At 44.9% G+C, this 24203-nt stretch overlaps 1 protein-coding gene across 1 annotated transcript in view; it reads right to left on the bottom strand.

Moving 5' to 3' along the window:
* The window catches only part of LOC138977893 (uncharacterized), a 46475-nt gene extending 37800 nt beyond the window's left edge, over positions 1–8675 (bottom strand). Inside the window, exons 1-3 of the mRNA XM_070350501.1 lie at positions 7301–8675; positions 6707–6909; positions 4658–4845 (exon numbers count right to left, since the gene is read on the bottom strand). Coding sequence (XP_070206602.1) covers positions 4658–4845; positions 6707–6909; positions 7301–8092 — 1183 coding nt within the window. The 5' untranslated portion in view covers positions 8093–8675. The remainder of the gene's footprint in view (positions 1–4657; positions 4846–6706; positions 6910–7300) is intronic.
* Positions 8676–24203: the final 15528 nt, after the last annotated feature.

The following is a 24203-nucleotide window of genomic DNA, read 5'->3' as shown; positions in this document are numbered from 1 at the left end:
ACTCTTCCAACCAGGCAGCCGCAACCTTCCACCATGTGGCAAGTCTGCCCATGTTGAACTGTACATTTCACAATGTCAGGCAGACATCAAAGCTCTTAAACCCAAACCCATCAAACAAAGCAACCTCTCTGAATCAGAACTTGTCGCCCTCAAGTCCTTACAACAAAGATCTGACATCATCATAAAACCAGCAGATAAAGGAGGTGCTGTTGTGGTTTGGGACCGCGGCATGTACATCCAAGAAGCCAATCGGCAGCTCCACAACACTACTGCTTATCAATCCCTAACGGAACCAACACTTCTGTCAGCCAAAAAAACTCATTGCCCAGACCATTAAAACTGCTATCACACAAAACAAGCTTCCTCCTACTGCAAAACACTTGAACAAGTCTCAAGTTCAACAACCCAAATTGTACAACTTTGTGACAATGCAGAACAGGTAGGCGGGTGTGACACAACTATGTAACAATGCAGCACAGGTGGGCGGGTGCGACACAACTTTGTGTCAATGCAGAACAGGTAGGCGGGTGCGACACAACTTTGTGTCAATGCAGAACAGGTGGGCGGGTGCGACACAACTTTGTGTCAATGCAGAACAGGTAGGCGGGTGCGACACAACTTTGTGTCAATGCAGAACAGGTGGGCGGGTGCGACACAACTTTGTGTCAATGCAGAACAGGTAGGCGGGTGCGACACAACTTTGTGTCAATGCAGAACAGGTGGGCGGGTGCGACACAACTTTGTGTCAATGCAGAACAGGTAGGCGGGTGCGACACAACTTTGTGTCAATGCAGTACACGAAGGGGGGGGGGGGGGGGGGGGGATCGGAGTGACAAAACTCTGTAACAATGCAGAACAGGTGGGTGGGTGTGACACAATTTTGTGACGATGTAGTACAGGTGGGCGGGTGTGACACAACTTTGTGACAATACAGTACATGTGGGCGAGTGTGACACAACTGTGTGACAATGTAGTACAGGTTGACACAACTTCGTGACAATGCAGTACAGATGAAGGTGGGGGAGGTGACTCAACTTTGTGACAATGCAGTACAGGTGGGCGGGTGTGACACAACTTTGTGACAATGCAGTACAGGTGGGTGGGTGTGAAACAACTTTGCGACAATGCAGTACAGGTGGGGGGGGGGGAGGGGAGGGGGTGACACAACTCTGTAACAATGCAGTACAGGTAAGGGCGTTAGCATTTTTCTCCCCCATTTCCTAACCTAGGTGGTGGGTTCAAGTGCTAGTCTTTTGGATGAGACGAAAAACCGAGGTCCCTTCGTCTACACTACATTGGGGTATGCACGTTAAAGATCCCACGATTGACAAAAGGGTCTTTCCTGGCAACATTGTATTGGCATAGATAAAAATGTCCACCAAAATACCCGTATGATTTGGAATAATAGGCCGTGAAAAGTAGGATATGCGCCGAAATGGCTGCGATCTGCTGGCCGATGTGAATGCATGATGTATTGTGTAAACAAATTCCATCTCACACGGCATAAATAAATCCCTGCGCCTTAAATATGTGCGCGATATAAATTGCAAAAGAAAAAAAAAAATATAAATTTCTGCGCTTAGAACTGTACCCACGGAATACGCACGATATAAGCCTCATATTGATTGAGTGATTGATTGATTGACAAATGGGGGGGGGGGGGGGGAGGTGACACAACTCTGTAACGATGAAGTACAGGGGTGGGTGGGTGTGCCACAACTCTGTAACAATGCAGTACGGGGGGGGGGGGGTGGGTGTGACACAACTATGTAACAATGCAGCACAGGGGGGTGGGTGTGACAAAACTCTGTAACAATGCAGTACAGGGTGGGTGGGTGTGACACAACTCCGTAACAATGCTGTACAGGCGGGGGGGGGGGGGGGGGTGACACAACTCTGTAACAATGCAGTACAGGTGGGTGGGAGTGACACAACTCTGTAACAATGCAGTACAGGTGGGTGGGAGTGACACAACTCTGTAACAATGCAGTACAGGTGGGTGGGAGTGACACAACTCTGTAACAATGCAGTACAGGGGGGTGGGAGTGACATAGCTCTGTAACAATGCAGTACAGGGGGGTGGGAGTGACATAGCTCTGTAACAATGCAGTACAGGGGGGTGGGAGTGACATAGCTCTGTAACAATGCAGTACAGGTGGGTGGGAGTGACATAGCTCTGTAACAATGCAGTACAGGGGGGTGGGAGTGACACAACTCTGTAACAATGCAGTACAGGGGGGGGGGATAATACAACTCTGTAACAATGCAGTACAGGTGTGGGGGGGGGGGGAATACAACTCTCTAACAATGCAGTACAGGTGGGGGGGGGGGGGTGTGACATAATTCCGTAACAATGCTGTACAGGCGGGGGGGGGGGGGGGGGGGTGTGACACAACTCTGTAACAATACAGTACAGTGGGGGTGGGTGTGACACAACTCTGTAACAATACAGTACAGTGGGGGTGGGGGTGACACAACTCTGTAACAATACAGTACAGTGGGGGTGGGGGTGACACAACTCTGTAACAATACAGTACAGTGGGGGTGGGGGTGACACAACTCTGTAACAATGCAGTACAGGGGGGGGGGATAATACAACTCTGTAACAATGCAGTACAGGTGGGGGGGGGGGGGAATACAACTCTGTAACAATGCAGTACAGGTGTGGGGGGGGGGGGGGGGGGGAAATACAACTCTCTAACAATGCAGTACAGGTGGGGGGGGGGGGGGGGGTGTGACATAATTCCGTAACAATGCTGTACAGGCGGGGGGGGGGGGGGTGACACAACTTGTAACAATGCAGTACAGGTGGGGTGTGTGTGTGACACAACTATGTAACAATGCTGTACAGGCGGGGGAGTGACACAACTCTGTAACAATGCAGTACAGGTGGGGGGGTGTGACACATCCTTGTGACAATGCAGGACAGGTGGGTGGGTGTGACACAACTTGTGTAACAATGCAGTACAGGGGGGGGGGGGGGGTGGAGGGGTGACACAACTCTGTAACAATGCAGTACAGGTGGGATTGTGTGTGACACAACTCTGTAACAATGCAGTACAGGTGGGGGGGGGAGACAACTTTGTGTCAATGCTGTACAGGTGGGGAGGGGGGATGTGTGACACAACTCTGTAACTATGCAGTACAGATTGTAACACAACGTTGTCACAATGGAGTACAGGTGGGGGGTGTAACACAACTTTGTCACAATGTTGTACAGATGATCAGTTGTGGGTGGGTGTGGCGCAACTATGTAACAATGTAGTACAGGTGGGCGGGTGTGACCCAGGTTTGTGACAATGCAGTACAGGTGGGTGGGGGGGGGAGGTGTGTGACACAACTCTGTAACAATGCAGTACAAGTAAACAATCAGTTTTTCCAGTCTCATGTACAGTACAGTGACAATTAGAGCCACCAAGTCTGTCCATATAATTTTATGTTTTTCACTCATTAAGAGGGCACATTACAGCGTCTCGCCAAACATAAACAACAACAAAATAAATAAAGGTAAAGGATTTTTAAATTAAAAAAAAGAATTAAGAAAAGGAAAAAAGAGAAAGAAATACTACTGATTGTTGTGCTGGAATGGATCCCTTTTGATTAACCTTCGCGGTGGTCGTGGGTCCGTGTGGACTCAAAAGGGTGAGATTTTAAGAATGCATCAAGCACCTAAAAAGCTCTTATGTCCTAAAAGATCATTAAATTTCAGCGAGAAGTAATTAAAAAAAAACCAAAGGTCAAATTTAGACTACACACAGAAGACATCGTGGGGCCGTGCGGACCCATGTTTGTCAAAGAAGGAACTTGCATAAAAACTAGGGAGAGAAGTCACAAACCTTCAGGTATTGGCTCTAAACATCATTTTATACCATCTGTTTGATGTTGGAGTTGATAAGCAAGTTGCGTGGAGCGACATTGATACATAACAATGTGGGTCCACACGGCCCCACGACGTCTACAGAAGGGTATGCACGTTTTTAATTTTTTGAGAAGCTTTAGTCCGCACGGTAATAATTAAATTAATAATTTAATGTAATTACTTCTCGCGGAAATTTAACCACGGCGTCTACGGAAGGGGATGCACGTTTTTGCTTCTTTGGAAAGCACGGGTCTACGGAAGGTTATGCATTTTTTTCCTTCTTTGACAAGCAAGGGTCCGCACGGCCCCACGATGTCTTCGGTGTGTTGTCGATAACCCGGTCGGGCGAAGGTTAAGGGAGATCCAGATCAATGTACATGACATGTATATAATGTGTGTTTATATCATTACATGCTGCAGACACATTTTCTTATGCACATACACATGAATATTTAAAATTAATTCGAAAGAATTGTTGTACAGTCTGAAACTTATGTCCAGTTTAGGAGGTCAAAAATACAATGTGTACACATGTTGTGAGGTAGATAATAAAAACATATTGAAAATGCAACAACACACACACACAAAAAAACACACACACACACACACACACACACACACACACACACACACACACACACACACACAAAAACACAAGAATATTGATGATGATGATGATGATGATGATGATGATGATGATGATGATGATGATGATGATGATGATGATGATGATGATGATGATGATGATGATGATGATGATGATGATGATGATGATGATGAAACATGTATGTTACTAACCAGTGCCAGGGGGACCTGTCAAGCAGACCAGTCGCGGGTTTCTATTCATGAGGTCAAGTTGTTGCAAGGTCAGAACCAGAAGTGCCAGCCTCCGCCCCAGTTCCGCCACCGCCTGTCCTGCAGTCCGCACCTCCACACGGACACCGTTGTAGCAGTGGACGGACACCGTGGTGGCCGGTCCCACAAACCTGCAACACAGATGGGCGTGTCTGCTGTACTTAAAGCTCAATATGTAGTGGTGATACAAGTCACAAAGTAAGTGAATTTTAAAAAGAAAATTTTGGTTTTTGAACCTGACTCACAGCAAAGGTGTCGGATGTCAGGGGCGGATCAGTTGCTTTGTAAGGGGGGTTGCACTTTGAATCGAAAGTGAATGTGATGGGCGCGAAGCGCCCGAATTTGCTAGGGGGGTCCGGGGGCATGCCCCCCCGAAAAAAAATGTTTGCCCAAAGAAGCAAAATGGTGCCATCTGGTGCCATTTGAACTTAGAAATGGTCATAGAATCAGCTTTCCAAATTCACAATTTCCATTTAAAATCACTAAAGACTTGATTTTTTATTTTTTTTTGCTGGAGGGGGGTGCACCTGCACCCTGTGCACCCCCCCCCCTCCCCCCTCGTCCGCCCCTGGATGTCGAGGAAAGTGTTCGTTTGTTTCTATGTTTGTTATTTGTGTGGTGATGATTGTGAAAACTCTCTCTCTCTCTCTCTCTCTCTCTCTCTCTCTCTCTCTCTCTCTCTCTCTCTCTCCCTATCTCTCTCTCTCTCTCTGGGGGGGTGCGTGTCAAGGACGCATACCCTTCAGAAGGGGCTCTGGTCTAAAACTGAATAAACTTTCGTATTCGTATCCTCTCTCTCTCTCTCTCTCTCTCTCTCTCTCTCTCTCTCTCTCTCTCTCTCTCTCTCTCTCTCTCTCTCTCTCTCTCTCTCTCTCTCTCTCTCTCTCTCTCTCTCTCGCTTTTATAACGATAACATAACGGGCTGAGAATTTTTTGTTTAAACAAATTAATAGCTATTTGTTATAATCTTCTGTCATTGCTTATGAATCATAATGAATCTTGAATTGAAATGTCATATTGATTGCTAAAATTGTGTCAGTCGTACTGTACATTAACAGTTGGGAAGACCTTGCCTAAGACCGAGCCCGCTGGAAAGAGGCCTAGCCAAGGAAGAAGAGAAGCTCCAACTAGCCTCGGAAGTGAAAAGGCTCTGAGCCAAAGAAAAGAACAGCGGTGAATGAACACCCTTCGACTCTGTTCACAAGTGTGGTCGCTGCAGTAGAAACTGCCACCCACGCATAGGTCTACACAGCCGTTCCAGCTGTTACAGGGCCAACTGAACAATCCTCACAGGCGCAGATCCATTGCTCCACGAGACTGACGGATGCCGACGGCAGGGGCGGACCAAATGAGTTGTAAGGGGGGGGGGGGGGTTCCTCCTTTTTTGGGGGGGCAAATCAGCGAAGTGGCGAAGCCACAAGCGCGCGCCTGCAAAGCAGGCGCGCGAACTAGGTTTAAAACGGTTAAAATCTGTGCAATCTGGTGCATTCTGGGCCTTGTTTTGAGGGTTAAGAGCAGCATTGTTTTGGTGCTAAAACTAGTAAAAGTCAAAGCAAGGTACATGCTTTTTCCAGGGGTGGGGTTCCGGAACCCCTGGAACCCCCCCCCCCCCCCCCCCCCCCCCCCCTGGTCCGGCCCTGGACGGTGTAATGTAGGTAACTTGAGCTTCTGTTTATTCCTCATATTGAGTTACCCCTCAATGGACGCGGACCGGAAGAAACAAAAGCATGTTTACATTGCTTATTCTGTCACTCTCGAATAATTTAATTTAATTTAATTAAATTACATTAAATTGAATTGAATTGAATTGAATTGAATTGAAAGGAGTGGAATCAATTCAATTCAATTCAATTCAATCCAATCCAATCCAATCCAATCCAATCCAATCCGGCTGCCAGAAACAGAGTTGTCGAGTGCAGATAAACACGAACAACAATTATTTTTTATCCCAAAACTGATGCAAAATAAACACAATGCAATGACTTTTTTCACCTGGCCACGATGTCCAGATACTTGTCATCAGTGAGCAGAGTGTACACAGTACAGGCCATTCTGTGTTGCCACCAGGTGCTCAGCTGTGATAACACGGCGGGTGTCACGTCCCAGTACGATGCAGGCTGGGACAGTTGGTCAGAGCAACAGCACAGCTGTGAGGCCTCCGCTGCTGAGCCTGCACCTAGGCTCCGACACACCGCCTGCAACATAGAAACTGTCAATGTGATAAGAGCATCCCCTGAATGCTAGATCTCTCTCTCTCTCTCTCTCTCTCTCTTTTTCGCATTCTCTGTCTCTCTATCTCTGTCCGTGTGTCTCTCTCTATGTCTTTCTCTCTGTCTCTCGTTCTCTCTCTCTTTATCTCTCTCTCTCTCTCTCTTTTTCTCTCTCTTTCCCATTCTCTGTTTGTGTATCTGTCTCTCTCTGTTTCTGTCTCTCTCTGTTTCTGTCTCGGTCTCGGTCTCTCTCTCTCTCTCTCTCGGTCTCTCTCTCTCGGTCTCTCTCTCTCTCTCTCTCTCTCTCTCTCTCTCTCTCTCTCTCTCTCTCTCTCTCTCTCTCTCTCTCTCTCTCTCTCTCTCTCTTATAAAATACCTGTTCCAACTGTGGATCGTTATCCAAGACCCGCTCGAGTTGCTCAGATCTGACGTAAGGCAGGAAGAGAGTTTTCCTCACAGTCAGGCCAGGTGCCACGTCACTCACAAGGTATCTCACTACTATCTGCGACCTGTCCAGCTGCTTGACCGCCTTAATCACCCTCTTGGCCACGTCAGCATCGGCCGGAGGTTGTGGGTTGTTCACATCTACCTGGTACCTCCCCACAGACTTGAGCTCTCCGATCAAAATGCCGTGATGGCGGTTGATCAACACAAAGTCGGCCTCACCATGCGAGTATTTGGTTTTCTTTGTGTCGAGCTGTGATGGTCGTGGGAGCTGTGCAGCGGCCGCGGCGTGGGCAGGCTGGTTGAGGTAGTTGCCGAAACTGAGCTGAGACAGGATAAACATGACCTCGTGACGACTGTTGCCAAGTTCTTGCAGGTTGACCATCACGTGGTTCTGGGCAAAGTCATCCCGGAGGTCGCTCTCCTGCACATTGTCAGGTATGGCTTGTGGGTCGGGCTCTTGGGTCAACAGGCTGTACCGAGATGGCAGGACTGGTCGCGGACTGACCAGGGGAACATTGTGGACAGGGGCGGCACCAGATGGCGGGTGTAACACAAGCGCAGAGTGACCGGTACCGTGTACAGTGCCCCTGGCGTAGGGTACCTTGTTAAAATTGACGGGGGGCACACAGTAGGTACGTGTGAGAGCGTCAGGGTAGAGTGACGTCACGATCTGCCGCCAGTTGCTGCTGTTGGTCTGCTGACTGCTTCCCGGTCCTGCCATGGTGAGCTGTTCAGATTTCTCCTGCCACGGGAACAAAGTGTAGCTTCTGGGAACAAAGTGTAGCTGCCAGGGAACAAAGTGTAACTTTTGGGAACAAAGTGTAGCTTTTTCGGAACAAAGTGTAGCTTCTTCGGAACAAAGTGTAGCTTCTGTGAACAAAGTGTAGCTTCTGGGAACAAAATGTAGCTGTCTGGGAACAAAGTGTAGCTTCTGTGAACAAAGTGTAGCTTTCTGGTAACAAAGTGTAGCTTCTAGGGAACAAAGTGTAGCTGCCAGGGAACAAAGTGTAGCTTCTGGGAACAAAGTGTAGCTTCTGGGAACAAAGTGTAGCTTCTGGGAACAAAGTGTAGCTTCCTGGGAACAAAGTGTAGCTTCTTGGGAACAAAGGGTAGCTTCCTGGGAACAAAGTGTAGCTTCCTGGGAACAAAGTGTAGCTTCCTGGGAACAAAGTGTAGCTTCCTGGGAACAAAGTGTAGCTTCTGGGAACAAAGTGTAGCTTCCTGGGAACAAAGTGTAGCTTCCTGGGAACAAAGTGTAGCTTCCTGGGAACAAATTGTAGCTTCCTGGGAACAAAGTGTTGCTTCCTGGCAACAAAGTGTAGCTTCCTCGGAACAAAGTGTAGCTTCCTGGGAACAAAGTGTAGCTTCCTGGGAACAAAGTGTAGCTGCCAGGGAACAAAGTGTAGCTTTCTGGGAACAAAGTGTAGCTTCCTGGGAACAAAGTGTAGCTTCCTGGGAACAAAGTGTAGCTTCTGGGAACAAAGTGTAGCTTCCTGGGAACAAAGTGTAGCTTCCTGGGAACAAAGTGTAGCTTCCTGGCAACAAAGTGTAGCTTCCTCGGAACAAAGTGTAGCTTCCTGGGAACAAAGTGTAGCTTCCTGGGAACAAAGTGTAGCTTCCTGGGAACAAAGTGCAGCAATGTGGTCAGTGCATGTACCGTACCGGAGTGTCAGATCTGCTTCGCGGATAGTTCTGCCCACAGTGTTTTGCGGACCTCGCCTTTTTCAGGTACAAGTCTGACCCAGGTTTAAGAGTTGCTTTGTCTTCGTTTGAAATAGCGGTACCAATAAAGGATATATTGTCAGGATGGTTTTACTCTCCTGCACTTCGCGATACACTTTGACGAATGATCAACACGCGTTCTTTGATTTCTTCCAATGTGAAGGACAGGGTGCCGATTCAACTGTTCATCCCTTTGTAAGTCTGGTTCAATCAGTTGAGCTACAGTAAAGCTCCGTCCCTTTGTAAGTCTCGTTCAATCAGTTGAGCTACAGTGAAGCTCCGTCCCTTTGTAAGTCTCGTTCAATCAGTTGAGCTGCAATGAAGCTCCGTCCCTTTGTAAGTCTCGTTCAATCAGTTGAGCTACAGCGAAGCTCCGTCCCTTTGTAAGTCTCGTTTAATCAGTTGAGCTACAGTGAAGCTCCGTCCCTTTGTAAGTCTCGTTCAATCAGTTGAGCTACAGAGAAGCTCCGTCCCTTTGTAAGTCTCGTTCAATCAGTTGAGCTACAGCAAAGCTCCGTCCCTTTGTAAGTCTCGTTCAATCAGTTGAGCTACAGCGAAGCTCCGTCCCTTTGTAAGTCTCGTTCAATCAGTTGAGCTACAGTGAAGCTCCGTCCCTTTGTAAGTCTCGTTCAATCAGTTGAGCTACAGAGAAGCTCCGTCCCTTTGTAAGTCTCGTTCAATCAGTTGAGCTACAGTGAAGCTCCGTCCCTTTGTAAGTCTAACTTCAATCAGTTGAGCTGCAGTGAAGCTCCGTCCCTTTGTAAGTCTCGTTCAATCAGTTGAGCTACAGTCCCTGTGTAAGTCTCGTTCAATCAGTTGAGCTACAGTGAAGCTCCGTCCCTTTGTAAGTCTCGTTCAATCAGTTGAGCTGCAATGAAGCTCCGTCCCTTTGTAAGTCTCGTTCAATCAGTTGAGCTACAGCGAAGCTCCGTCCCTTTGTAAGTCTCGTTTAATCAGTTGAGCTACAGTGAAGCGAGATTTATCCCACGTACGTGAGGAGACCGCCATTTGATACATAGAGAATACTAAATAGCTTGCTGTGTTCACCAGGTTTACAAGAGTTGATTTTTTAAATATGGAAATTATGAGCTTTTCGATAATTGTAAAAAACAAAACAAGTATAAACCTATTGTGGCACTGCAAGCCATGAAGTATTCTGTGTATCTTACATTCTGTATTTACGTGCCTCCTGCATGACACTCCGACTCCAGGAAGTTTGAAGCAGAAGGCACTCAAGTATAGAATGTAGGATTAAAAGATAACTACACGGCTTGCTGTGTGATACCACGTTTACACTCGTTGCTTTTTCAAATAATGAAACGCTCACTTTGGCTTGTCTTTCAATAGTTAAAAACAACAACCTCATGTTAACCAGGTATCACACAGCAAGCCACGTAGTTTCCTCTATTTCTCTTTTCACAGCTTAGTAGCATACCGCACCACAATCCGATGAGAGATACAATAGTAGCATACCGCACCACAATCCGATGAGAGATACAATCACTTTCACGCCTGTATTTTTAGTAAAGGGATAGGGGTGAATGGATGAGAGATACAATCACTTTCACGCCTGTACTTATAGTAAAGGGATAGGGGTGAATGGATGAGATATACAATCACTGTCACGCCTGTACTTATAGTAAAGGGATAGGGGTGAATGGATGAGAGATACAATCACTGTCACGCCTGTACTTATAGTAAAGGGATAGGGGTGAATGGATGAGAGATACAACCACTGTCACGCCTGTACTTATAGTAAAGGGATAGGGGTGAATGGATGAGAGATACAATCACTGTCACGCCTGTACTTATAGTAAAGGGATAGAGGTGAATGGATGAGAGATACAATCACTGTCACGCCTGTACTTATAGTAAAGGGATAGGGGTGAATGGATGAGAGATACAATCACTGTCACGCCTGTACTTATAGTAAAGGGATAGGGGTGAATGGATGAGAGATACAATCACTTTCACGCCTGTACTTATAGTAAAGGGATAGGGGTGAATGGATGAGAGATACAATCACTGTCACGCCTGTACTTATAGTAAAGGGATAGGGGTGAATGGATGAGAGATACAATCACTGTCACGCCTGTACTTATAGTAAAGGGATAGAGGTGAATGGATGAGAGATACAATCACTGTCACGCCTGTACTTATAGTAAAGGGATAGGGGTGAATGGATGAGAGATACAATCACTGTCACGCCTGTACTTATAGTAAAGGGATAGGGGTGAATGGATGAGATATACAATCACTGTCACGCCTGTACTTATAGTAAAGGGATAGGGGTGAATGGATGAGATATACAATCACTGTCACGCCTTGTACTTATAGTAAAGGGATAGGGGTGAATGGATGAGAGATACAATCACTGTCACGCCTGTACTTATAGTAAAGGGATAGGGGTGAATGGATGAGAGATACAATCACTGTCACGCCTGTACTTATAGTAAAGGGATAGGGGTGAATGGATGAGATATACAATCACTGTCACGCCTGTACTTATAGTAAAGGGATAGGGGTGAATGGATGAGAGATACAATCACTGTCACGCCTGTACTTATAGTAAAGGGATAGAGGTGAATGGATGAGATATACAATCACTGTCACGCCTGTACTTATAGTAAAGGGATAGGGGTGAATGGATGAGATATACAATCACTGTCACGCCTGTACTTATAGTAAAGGGATAGAGGTGAATGGATGAGAGATACAATCACTGTCACGCCTGTACTTATAGTAAAGGGATAGGGGTGAATGGATGAGATATACAATCACTGTCACGCCTGTACTTATAGTAAAGGGATAGGGGTGAATGGATGAGAGATACACTCACTGTCACGCCTGTACTTATAGTAAAGAGATAGGGGTGAATGGATGAGAGATACACTCACTGTCACGCCTGTACTTATAGTAAAGGGATAGGGGTGAATGGATGAGAGATACAATCACTGTCACGCCTGTACTTATAGTAAAGGGATAGGGGTGAATGGATGAGAGATACAATCACTGTCACGCCTGTACTTATAGTAAAGGGATAGGGGTGAATGGATGAGAGATACAATCACTGTCACGCCTGTACTTATAGTAAAGGGATAGGGGTGAATGGATGAGATATACAATCACTGTCACGCCTGTACTTATAGTAAAGGGATAGGGGTGAATGGATGAGAGATACAATCACTGTCACGCCTGTACTTATAGTAAAGGGATAGAGGTGAATGGATGAGAGATACAATCACTGTCACGCCTGTACTTATAGTAAAGGGATAGGGGTGAATGGATGAGATATACAATCACTGTCACGCCTGTACTTATAGTAAAGGGATAGGGGTGAATGGATGAGAGATACAATCACTGTCACGCCTGTACTTATAGTAAAGGGATAGGGGTGAATGGATGAGATATACAATCACTGTCACGCCTGTACTTATAGTAAAGGGATAGGGGTGAATGGATGAGAGATACAATCACTGTCACGCCTGTACTTATAGTAAAGGGATAGGGGTGAATGGATGAGAGATACAATCACTGTCACGCCTGTACTTATAGTAAAGGGATAGGGGTGAATGGATGAGATATACAATCACTGTCACGCCTGTACTTATAGTAAAGGGATAGGGGTGAATGGATGAGAGATACAATCACTGTCACGCCTGTACTTATAGTAAAGGGATAGGGGTGAATGGATGAGAGATACAATCACTGTCACGCCTGTACTTATAGTAAAGGGATAGAGGTGAATGGATGAGAGATACAATCACTGTCACGCCTGTACTTATAGTAAAGGGATAGGGGTGAATGGATGAGATATACAATCACTGTCACGCCTGTACTTATAGTAAAGGGATAGGGGTGAATGGATGAGAGATACAATCACTGTCACGCCTGTACTTATAGTAAAGGGATAGGGGTGAATGGATGAGAGATACAATCACTGTCACGCCTGTACTTATAGTAAAGGGATAGGGGTGAATGGATGAAGAGATACAATCACTGTCACGCCTGTACTTATAGTAAAGGGATAGAGGTGAATGGATGAGATATACAATCACTGTCACGCCTGTACTTATAGTAAAGGGATAGGGGTGAATGGATGAGAGATACAATCACTGTCACGCCTGTACTTATAGTAAAGGGATAGGGGTGAATGGATGAGAGATACAATCACTGTCACGCCTGTACTTATAGTAAAGGGATAGGGGTGAATGGATGAGAGATACAATCACTGTCACGCCTGTACTTATAGTAAAGGGATAGGGGTGAATGGATGAGAGATACAATCACTGTCACGCCTGTACTTATAGTAAAGGGATAGGGGTGAATGGATGAGAGATACACTTACTGTCACGCCTGTACTTATAGTAAAGGGATAGGGGTGAATGGATGAGAGATACAATCACTGTCACGCCTGTACTTATAGTAAAGGGATAGAGGTGAATGGATGAGAGATACAATCACTGTCACGCCTGTACTTATAGTAAAGGGATAGGGGTGAATGGATGAGAGATACAATCACTGTCACGCCTGTACTTATAGTAAAGGGATAGGGGTGAATGGATGAGAGATACAATCACTGTCACGCCTGTACTTATAGTAAAGGGATAGGGGTGAATGGATGAGAGATACACTTACTGTCACGCCTGTACTTATAGTAAAGGGATAGGGGTGAATGGATGAGAGATACAATCACTGTCACGCCTGTACTTATAGTAAAGGGATAGGGGTGAATGGATGAGATATACAATCACTGTCACGCCTGTACTTATAGTAAAGGGATAGGGGTGAATGGATGAGAGATACAATCACTGTCACGCCTGTACTTATAGTAAAGGGATAGGGGTGAATGGATGAGAGATACAATCACTGTCACGCCTGTACTTATAGTAAAGGGATAGGGGTGAATGGATGAGAGATACAATCACTGTCACGCCTGTACTTATAGTAAAGGGATAGCGGTGAATGATGAGAGATACAATCACTGTCACGTCTGTACTTATAGTAAAGGGATAGGGGTGAATGGATGAGATATACAATCACTGTCACGCCTGTACTTATAGTAAAGGGACAGGGGTGAATGGATGAGAGATACAATCACTGTCACGCCTGTACTTATAGTAAAGGGATAGGGGTGAATGGATGAGATATACAATCACTGTTACGCCTGTACTTATAGTAAAGGGATAGGGGTGAATGGATGAGAGATACAATCACTGTCACGCCTGTACTTATAGTAAAGGGATAGGGGTGAATGGATGAGAGATACAATCACTTTCACGCCTGTACTTATAGTAAAGGGATAGGGGTGAATGGATGAGATATACAATCACTGTCACGCCTGTACTTATAGTAAAGGGATAGAGGTGAATGGATGAGAGATACAATCACTGTCACGCCTGTACTTATAGTAAAGGGATAGGGGTGAATGGATGAGATATACAATCACTGTCACGCCTGTACTTATAGTAAAGGGATAGGGGTGAATGGATGAGATATACAATCACTGTCACGCCTGTACTTATAGTAAAGGGATAGGGGTGAGTGGATGAGAGATACAACCACTGTCACGCCTGTACTTATAGTAAAGGGATAGGGGTGAATGATGAGAGATACAATCACTGTCACGCCTGTACTTATAGTAAAGGGATAGGGGTGAATGATGAGAGATACAATCACTTTCACGCCTGTACTTATAGTAAAGGGATAGAGGTGAATGGATGAAGAGAGGGGTGAAGTTCCGATCACACGTTGCTACAAAATAGTGACAACAAAAACTGCTACGTCACCGATACATATTGCCCTACATGCCAACCGGCATAACGGGCAGCAAGTAAGCAAGTCACCGAAACACACGATGACGACCAACAGCTCTTTCCCGACAGTTTATGCGGAACGACACACACCGTGGCAATGAGTAGACTGGGTAAGGAACTTCTGGTGTCAAAAGAACATTACTGTCACCGCTGTGGCAATCAGTAGACTGGGTAAGGAACGTCTGGTGTCATTAGAACATTACTGTCACCACTGTGGCAATGAGTAGACTGGGTAAGGAACTTCTGGTGTCAATAGAACATTACTGTCACCACTGTGGCAATGGGTAGGCTGGGTAAGGAACTTCTGGTGTCAATAGAACATTACTGTCACCACTGTGGCAATGAGTAGACTGGGTAAGGAACTTCTGGTGTCAATAGAACATTACTCTCACCGTTGTGGCAATCAGTAGACTGGGTAAGGAACGTCTGGTGTCATTAGAACATTACTGTCACCACTGTGGCAATGAGTAGACTGGGTAAGGAACTTCTGGTGTCAATAGAACATTACTGTCACCACTGTGGCAATGGGTAGGCTGGGTAAGGAACTTCTGGTGTCAATAGAACATTACTGTCACCACTGTGGCAATGGGTAGGCTGGGTAAGGAACTTCTGGTGTCAATAGAACATTACTGTCACCGCTGTGGCAATCAGTAGACTGGGTAAGGAACGTCTGGTGTCATTAGAACATTACTGTCACCACTGTGGCAATGAGTAGACTGGGTAAGGAACTTCTGGTGTCAATAGAACATTACTGTCACCACTGTGGCAATGGGTAGACTGGGTAAGGAACTTCTGGTGTCAATAGAACATTACTGTCACCACTGTGGCAATGAGTAGACTGGGTAAGGAACTTCTGGTGTCAATAGAACATTACTGTCACCGCTGTGGCAATCAGTAGACTGGGTAAGGAACGTCTGGTGTCATTAGAACATTACTGTCACCACTGTGGCAATGAGTAGACTGGGTAAGGAACTTCTGGTGTCAATAGAACATTACTGTCACCACTGTGGCAATGAGTAGACCGGGTAAGGAACTTCTGGTGTCAATAGAACATTACTGTCACCACTGTGGCAATGAGTAGACTGGGTAAGGAACTTCTGGTGTCAATAGAACATTACTGTCACCACTGTGGCAATGGGTAGACTGGGTAAGGAACTTCTGGTGTCAATAGAACATTACTGTCACCACTGTGGCAATGAGTAGACTGGGTAAGGAACTTCTGGTGTCAATAGAACATTACTGTCACCACTGTGGCAATGAGTAGGCTGGGTAAGGAACTTCTGGTGTCAATAGAACATTACTGTCACCACTGTGGCAATGAGTAGACCGGGTAAGGAACTTCTGGTGTCAATAGAACATTACTGTCACCACTGTGGCAATGAGTAGGCTGGGTAAGGAACTTCTGGTGTCAATAGAACATTACTGTCACCACTGTGGCAATGAGTAGACTGGGTAAGGAACTTCTGGTGTCAATAGAACATTACTGTCACCACTGTGGCAATGGGTAGACTGGGTAAGGAACTTCTGGTGTCAATAGAACATTACTGTCACCACTGTGGCAATGAGTAGACTGGGTAAGGAACTTCTGGTGTCAATAGAACATTACTGTCACCACTGTGGCAATGAGTAGACCGGGTAAGGAACTTCTGGTGTCAATAGAACATTACTGTCACCACTGTGGCAATGAGTAGGCTGGGTAAGGAACTTCTGGTGTCAATAGAACATTACTGTCACCACTGTGGCAATGAGTAGACCGGGTAAGGAACTTCTGGTGTCAATAGAACATTACTGTCACCACTGTGACAATGAGTAGGCTGGGTAAGGAACTTCTGGTGTCAATAGAACATTACTGTCACCACTGATTTTTGTATCCTTTATTTTGGTGTCAACATTTTGGTTCGTGTCCTCTTTTCTCAGGAATGCTTCTTGTCACGCAAACAGAACAAAACGGAATCAGTACAGCTGTCAAATAGAATCAGCCAGAAGGAGTCGGGGGGTGGGGGCCTTTTGAAGTGAAGACTTTGCTTATCAAACGAGCTTTACAACGAGTAAAATAACTTACAAGAACGTCTCTCGCCTCTACACTTCATCCCCACAAAATTGCCCCCCCCCCCCTCTCTCATAAGATATAATGGTGTTCCGTAAAAAAGACAACTGTTTTATTAATGTAATCCATCAACATGCACTGACCACCATGCACTGACCACCATGCACTGACCACCATGCACTGACCACCATGCACTGACCACCGTGCACTACAACACAAGTCCGAAAATAGTCAGACTGCCAACATTCCAAATCCCAGAATAAAAAACAGAAATGTTAGTTGATGGTGCTTTAATTTTTACAAAAGCAAGATATTCCGATTAAAACAACCCAATGGTCCTGGCTTATGCTGGACATACAGAAAGTATGAGAATAAGTATTACACAAATAAAACAAAAGACTGAGTGTGCGTTCGCTGTGTTCTTTGTGGCTAACCATCGTCTGCGAGTCTTCTATTTGTTGGTGTGTGTCATACTTGTCTGTCTGTCAGTCCACTATACAGACTATTAGGTTGCATAAACACAAAGCAAACCAGAGCTTCTTTCGCAACGGACACTCTACACAGTCTTGGTTTTGAACAAAATCGTTCACCATCTCTTAAAGGCTGCCATACTCGTAGCGTTCATTAATTAATTCATATTGTTTACATGTGCCAATAATGTTATAAAACTGTACCTATGGGGATATAATAACGATTGGCTGTAGCTTTCGAACACAGAAAACATTATTTCAGTATTGCAAAGTGGTGTTGATAGTGTCGAATGTAAACAGAACAGTCTCCGACGCCATCTTTGGTTTACGAAACGTCACGAAGTGACGTCAACGGTCTAAAAATAGCCCAAGTCCTGGAGAACTGTTGCTAAACAATGCAATAAAGAATTAATTATTTCTTGTAATTGGTAAGGACTTCAAACCTAAAACTTTGCAGGAAGCTTAATGTATACATCCCCGCAACGATGGGAAAAGTCCAGGAAGTAATTAAACTAATTAAATAGGACTATGTCAGCCTTTAAAGTTGTTGAACAGGCAGCGCAATAGAAACCTTCACGAAATGAAAAGATTTCTACTCTAATTAAGTTCACACATGAAAACCACCACGTCAATACACACACATGAAAACCACCACGTCAATACACACACATGAAAACCACCACGTCAATACACACACATAAAAACCACCACGTCAATACACACACATGAAAACCACCACGTCAATACACACACATGAAAACCACCACGTCAATACACACACATGAAAACCACCACGCCAATACACACACATGAAAACCACCACGACACACACATGAAAACCACCACGTCAATACACACACATGAAAACCACCACGTCAATACACACACATGAAAACCACCACGTCAATACACACACATGAAAACCACCACGTCAATACACACACATGAAAACCACCACGTCAATACACACACGTTGACTGGCATCTGTGATGCGCTTTTTCACGCTGTCGTCCTTTCTGTCTATGTCTCTTATTCACGCTGTCGTCCTTTCTGTCTATTTGTCTTATTCACGCTGTCGTCCTTTCTGTCTATTTTTCTTATTCACGCTGTCGTCCTTTCTGTCTATTTTTCTTATTCACGCTGTCGTCCTTTCTGTCTATGTCTCTTATTCACGCTGTCGTCCTTTCTGTCTATGTCTCTTATTCACGCTGTCGTCCTTTCTGTCTATGTCTCTTATTCACGCTGTCGTCCTTTCTGTCTATTTCTCTTATTCACGCTGTCGTCCTGTCTGTCTATGTCTCTTATTCACGCTGTCGTCCTTTCTGTCTATCTCTCTTATTCACGCTGTCGTCCTTTCTGTCTATGTCCCTTATTCACGCTGTCGTCCTTTCTGTCTATGTCTCTTATTCACGCTTTCGTCCTTTCTGTCTATTTCTCTTATTCACGCTGTCGTCCTTTCTGTCTTTTTCTCTTATTCACCCTGTCGTCCTTTCTGTCTATTTCTCTTATTCACGCTGTCGTCCTTTCTGTCTTTTTCTCTTATTCACGCTGTCGTCCTTTCTGTCTATCTCTCTTATTCACGCTGTCGTCCTTTCTGTCTATGTCTCTTATTCACGCTTTCGTCCTTTCTGTCTATTTCTCTTATTCACGCTGTCGTCCTTTCTGTCTTTTTCTCTTATTCACCCTGTCGTCCTTTCTGTCTATTTCTCTTATTCACGCTGTCGTCCTTTCTGTCTATGTCTCTTATTCACGCTGTCGTCCTTTCTGTCTATCTCCCTTATTCACGCTGTCGTCCTTTCTGTCTATTTCTCTTATTCACCCTGTCGTCCTTTCTGTCTATTTCTCTTATTCACCCTGTCGTCCTTTCTGTCTATTTCTCTTATTCACGCTGTCGTCCTTTCTGTCTATTTCTCTTATTCACGCTGTCGTCCTTTCTGTCTATTTCTCTTATTCACGCTGTCGTCCTTTCTGTCTATTTCTCTTATTCACCCTGTCGTCCTTTCTGTCTATGTCTCTTATTCACGCTGTCGTCCTTTCTGTCTATGTCTCTTATTCACGCTGTCGTCCTTTCTGTCTATCTCTCTTATTCCCAGAATAACCAGACGTTGCGCTCAATTCTTGATAGGCACGCCCCTCTCTGCCAACGCACGGTTCGTCAGCGGAAATCTAACCCGTGGTTCAGTAGCATCTCTGAGCAGTTTGGCAAACTGAAACGTGAACGTCGTCAGGCGGAGAGGTGCTGGCTTAAATCCAAACTCACTGTTCACAAAGAGATTTTTGAAACCATCAAACGCAAAGTAAATGACTTAGTTGAAGGCGCTAAAACTGCTTTCTTCTCTGCCCAGATTATAGGTAGTAGAACATGCAAAGAACTTTTTCAAAATTTCAATTCTCTGCTTGGAAAACAGACGGTTTCCAGCCTCCCTACCACCCATGACCCCAAGGACCTGCCAACTGTATTTTCTGACTACTTCACTGAGAAGATCGAAACCATCAGAAATAGCTTTCCTCCACCAGTGGCTTCGCCTCCGGCTTCACAATTCTCTGGTTCTTTGTTGGATAGCTTCATTCCTGTATCTGAGCAGTTTGTTTTGAAGATTTTGAAGAACACAGTGCCAAAGTCTTGTGAGCTAGACCCCATCCCCACCAACTTGTTTTATGAAAACCTTGACCTTTTTCTTCCCATCATAACCAACATAATCAACTCTTCTCTCACTTCTGGCACTGTGCCAATGGACTTGAAAACTGCAGTAGTTAAACGTTTGATCAAGAAACCATCTCTGGATAAAAAATCAGTTGAAAAACTATAGGCCTGTTTCCAACTTGCCATTCATTTCTAAAATTCTGGAAAAAGTAGTGCTTAGTCAGCTTCTCTCCCACCTTGAAACCAACAACCTCTGCAACCCTCTTCAGTCAGCGTATAGGGCTGGCCACAGCACCGAGACTGTTTTGCTTCGTGTTGTGAATGACATTCTTTCTGCTCTGGATAATGATGACCTATCAGTTCTGCTTCTCTTGGATAACTCAGCTGCGTTCGATACGATCGATCACTCTGTTCTGCTCTCTCGTCTCGAATCTGTTTTTGGCATTCACTCTACCGCTCTTCACTGGTTTAGTTCATATCTACAGGGCCGTAGTCAGTATGTGTCTGTCAATAATCTCTCATCTCCTCCATCTCCTCTCTGTTTCGGCGTTCCCCAGGGATCAGTTCTAGGCCCAGTTTTATTTGTACTATACACCACTCCTCTCTCTGCCGTCATCAAGCAACACGCAGTCAATCACTACCTCTTTGCAGACGACACACAACTCCAACAAGCATGCAAGCCTACAGAAATCCAAGCGGTGACGCACACTCTCCAAAACTGCACTTCAGATATTAAATCATGGATGACAAACAATATGCTCAAGTTAAATGATGACAAGACTGAATTTCTTCTTTTCTCTGGAGCTTCCTGTTCGACCACTTCCCTTCCAGCCTCCATCACAGTAGGTTCTAGTGACATTTCTCTCTCTGATAGTGCTAGGAATCTTGGGTTCATCATGGACTCCCACCTCTCAATGAAACAGCACATCAAAAAAGTCTGTCAGACATGTTACTTTGAGATCAGAAGAATAGGTTCCATAAAACAATTTCTCACTGTTGATGCCACTAAAACTCTCGTTACATCCTGCATTCTGTCCAGATTAGATTACTGCAACTCCCTTCTCATAGGCTGCCCTGACTCCACTCTCCAACCCTTGCAAAAAGTACAACACTCTGCTGCACGTCTCATTTTCAGAGCACAGCATCGACAACCCTGCACTCCTCTCATGAAAGAACTTCACTGGCTTCCTGTATCTGAACGTATTAGGTATAAAGCTGCCTGCTTCTGCTACAATATCATCTCTGAATCGGCACCTGCCTATCTTTCTGAACTGGTCTCTCTCTACACTCCCTCTCGCACCCTTCGTTCTTCTGATGATGCTCGACTTCTCTGTCAAGGTCGCTTTAAACGCAAGGCTCATGGCTTCCGCACGTTTTCGTATTATGGACCTCAGTTATGGAATTCACTCCACTTTCAATTACGTCACTCTCCATCCATTTCATCTTTTAAGTCCAATTTGAAAACTCACTTGTTCCAACAACACTACGGATAGTTCCTTAGTATAGAGTCTGGGGATGTGAGATGTGCATGATGTGTTGTTTGAATCTGACAGTGATTGTATGATTTTTGTATACATGTATTGTTGTCCCGCGCTTTGAACTTTTGATAAGGCGCTTTATAAATGCCCGTTATTATTATTATTATTATTATTATTATTATTATTCACGCTGTCGTCCTTTCTGTCTATCTCACTTATTCACCCTGTCGTCCTTTCTATCTATGTCTCTTATTCACCCTGTCGTCCTTTCTGTCTATTTCTCTTATTCACGCTGTCGTCCTTTCTGTCTATTTTTCTTATTCACCCTGTCGTCCTTTCTGTCTATGTCTCTTATTAACGCTGTCGTCCTTTCTGTCTATGTCTCTTATTCACCCTGTCGTCCTTTCTGTCTATTTCTCTTATTCACGCTGTCGTCCTTTCTGTCTATCTTTCTTATTCACGCTGTCGTCCTTTCTGTCTATTTCTCTTATTCACCCTGTCGTCCTTTCTGTCTTTTTCTCTTATTCACGCTGTCGTCCTTTCTGTCTATTTCTCTTTTTCACGCTGTCGTCCTTTCTCTCTATTTCTCTTATTCACGCTGTCGTCCTTTCTCTCTATTTCTCTTATTCACGCTGTCGTCCTTTCTGTCTATTTCTCTTTTTCACGCTGTCGTCCTTTCTGTCTATTTGTCTTATTCACGCTGTCGTCCTTTCTGTCTATTTCTCTTATTCACGCTGTCGTCCTTTCTGTCTATTTCTCTTATTCACGCTGTCGTCCTTTCTGTCTATTTCTCTTATTCACGCTGTCGTCCTTTCTGTCTATTTCTCTTATTCACGCTGTCGTCCTTTCCGTCTATCTCTCTTATTCACCCTGTCGTCCTTTCTGTCTATGTCTCTTATTCACCCTGTCGTCCTTTCTGTCTATTTCTCTTATTCACGCTGTCGTCCTTTCTGTCTATTTTTCTTATTCACGCTGTCGTCATTTCTGTCTATTTGTCTTATTCACGCTGTCGTCCTTTCTGTCTATTTGTCTTATTCACGCTGTCGTCCTTTCTGTCTATGTCTCTTATTCACGCTGTCGTCCTTTCTGTCTATGTCTCTTATTCACGCTGTCGTCCTTTCTGTCTATTTTTCTTATTTCTGTGTGTGTGTGTTTTTACTGGCACACAGACCTAACCTACTACTTCATGGTTTTTAGGTATCAGGCAGATTAAGCGCAACATCTATCCTTCATGCACAAGGCATTGCCAAGAAAACCTCCAGAACTGCACAAGGTGATGACATTCCAAGAAAACCTCCAGAACTGCACAAGGTGATGACATTCCAAGAAAACCTCCAGAACTGCACAAGGTGATGACATTCCAAGAAAACCTCCAGAACTGCACAAGGTGATGACATTCCAAGAAAACCTCCAGAACTGCACAAGGTGATGACATTCCAAGAAAACCTCCAGAACTGCACAAGGTGATGACATTCCAAGAAAACCTCCAGAACTGCACAAGGTGATGACATTCCAAGAAAACCTCCAGAATGGCACAAGTTGATGACATTCCAAGAAAACCTCCAGAACTGCACAAGGTGATGACATTCCAAGAAAATCAAACTGGGTGAAAGAACCTGTCGTAATGTCGGGTTGTTTTTCAACCTTGACGAATTCGTACACACGTTGGCCACAGCATTTGATTTTTGTTTTACGACTGAAATATTAATCTTGGCGCCTTTTCTGAGCATTCAGACCCAGAATATACCACACACAAATGGGTTCAGGAAAGGGTACCTCACTTTTTCAAATAATGAAAAGTATCACAGAGCAATCCACGCAGTATCTATTGCCCTTCTCACCGCTGAGCAGTATACAGCACCACGGTCCAATGAGACATATAATCATTTTGGGACGCCTGTACTTACAGTAGAGCAATCAGGGTGGATGGAGGGAGGGAGGTGGGTGGAGGGAGGGAGGGAGGTGGGTGAAGAGAGAAGTGCAGTTACAACACGGGTGTCAAAAGAATTCTACGTCACCGAGACAGGTATACACACGATGAATACCAAAAGCTTTTTCCCGACTGCTGAAACTAAACTGACTGTGGCAATGAATAGACTGGCAGGGTGACGTCAATAGAACAATAGTGTCAACACCTCTTGTCCTGTTCTCTTGTTTTCAGGAATACTGCTTGTCAGGTAAGCTGAACAGAACGAAACGAAATCAGTGCAGGATGTCATATAGGAAAAAGCGAAATGGGTTTGGTGGTTAAGGATTAGAAGAAGCATGACGGGCGACTTGGCAACGACCCAACGAGCTTTACAAGGAGTGAAATAACTTTCTAATGTGTCTGTCGCCCCCACACGTCTTCCACACAAAGTTGTCTTCCCTTTATTAGGGGCGGGGGGGGGGGGGAGGAGTTCATAAGAAAACAAAACGATGTTTAGTCAAAAAGACAACTGCTTTGTTAAGCCAGCAAAGTCCAGCAAAGGACAGACTATCACATTCCAAAATACAGAATACAAAAAACCCAACAAGAAATGTAACTTAATGGAACGTTTAATTGTTGAGACAACAAGACACTCACCACTAGACCTACATCCACCTAATGGTCTTTGTAGTGGACAGATAGACAGACAGACAGACAAACAGACAGACAGACAAACCGACAGACCG

This window comes from Littorina saxatilis, linkage group LG10, assembly GCF_037325665.1.
Source record: "Littorina saxatilis isolate snail1 linkage group LG10, US_GU_Lsax_2.0, whole genome shotgun sequence".
NCBI classification, from domain to species: Eukaryota; Metazoa; Mollusca; class Gastropoda; order Littorinimorpha; family Littorinidae; genus Littorina; species Littorina saxatilis.
Note: the sequence above shows the minus strand (reverse complement) of the source record. Positions and strands in the feature narration are given on the sequence as shown.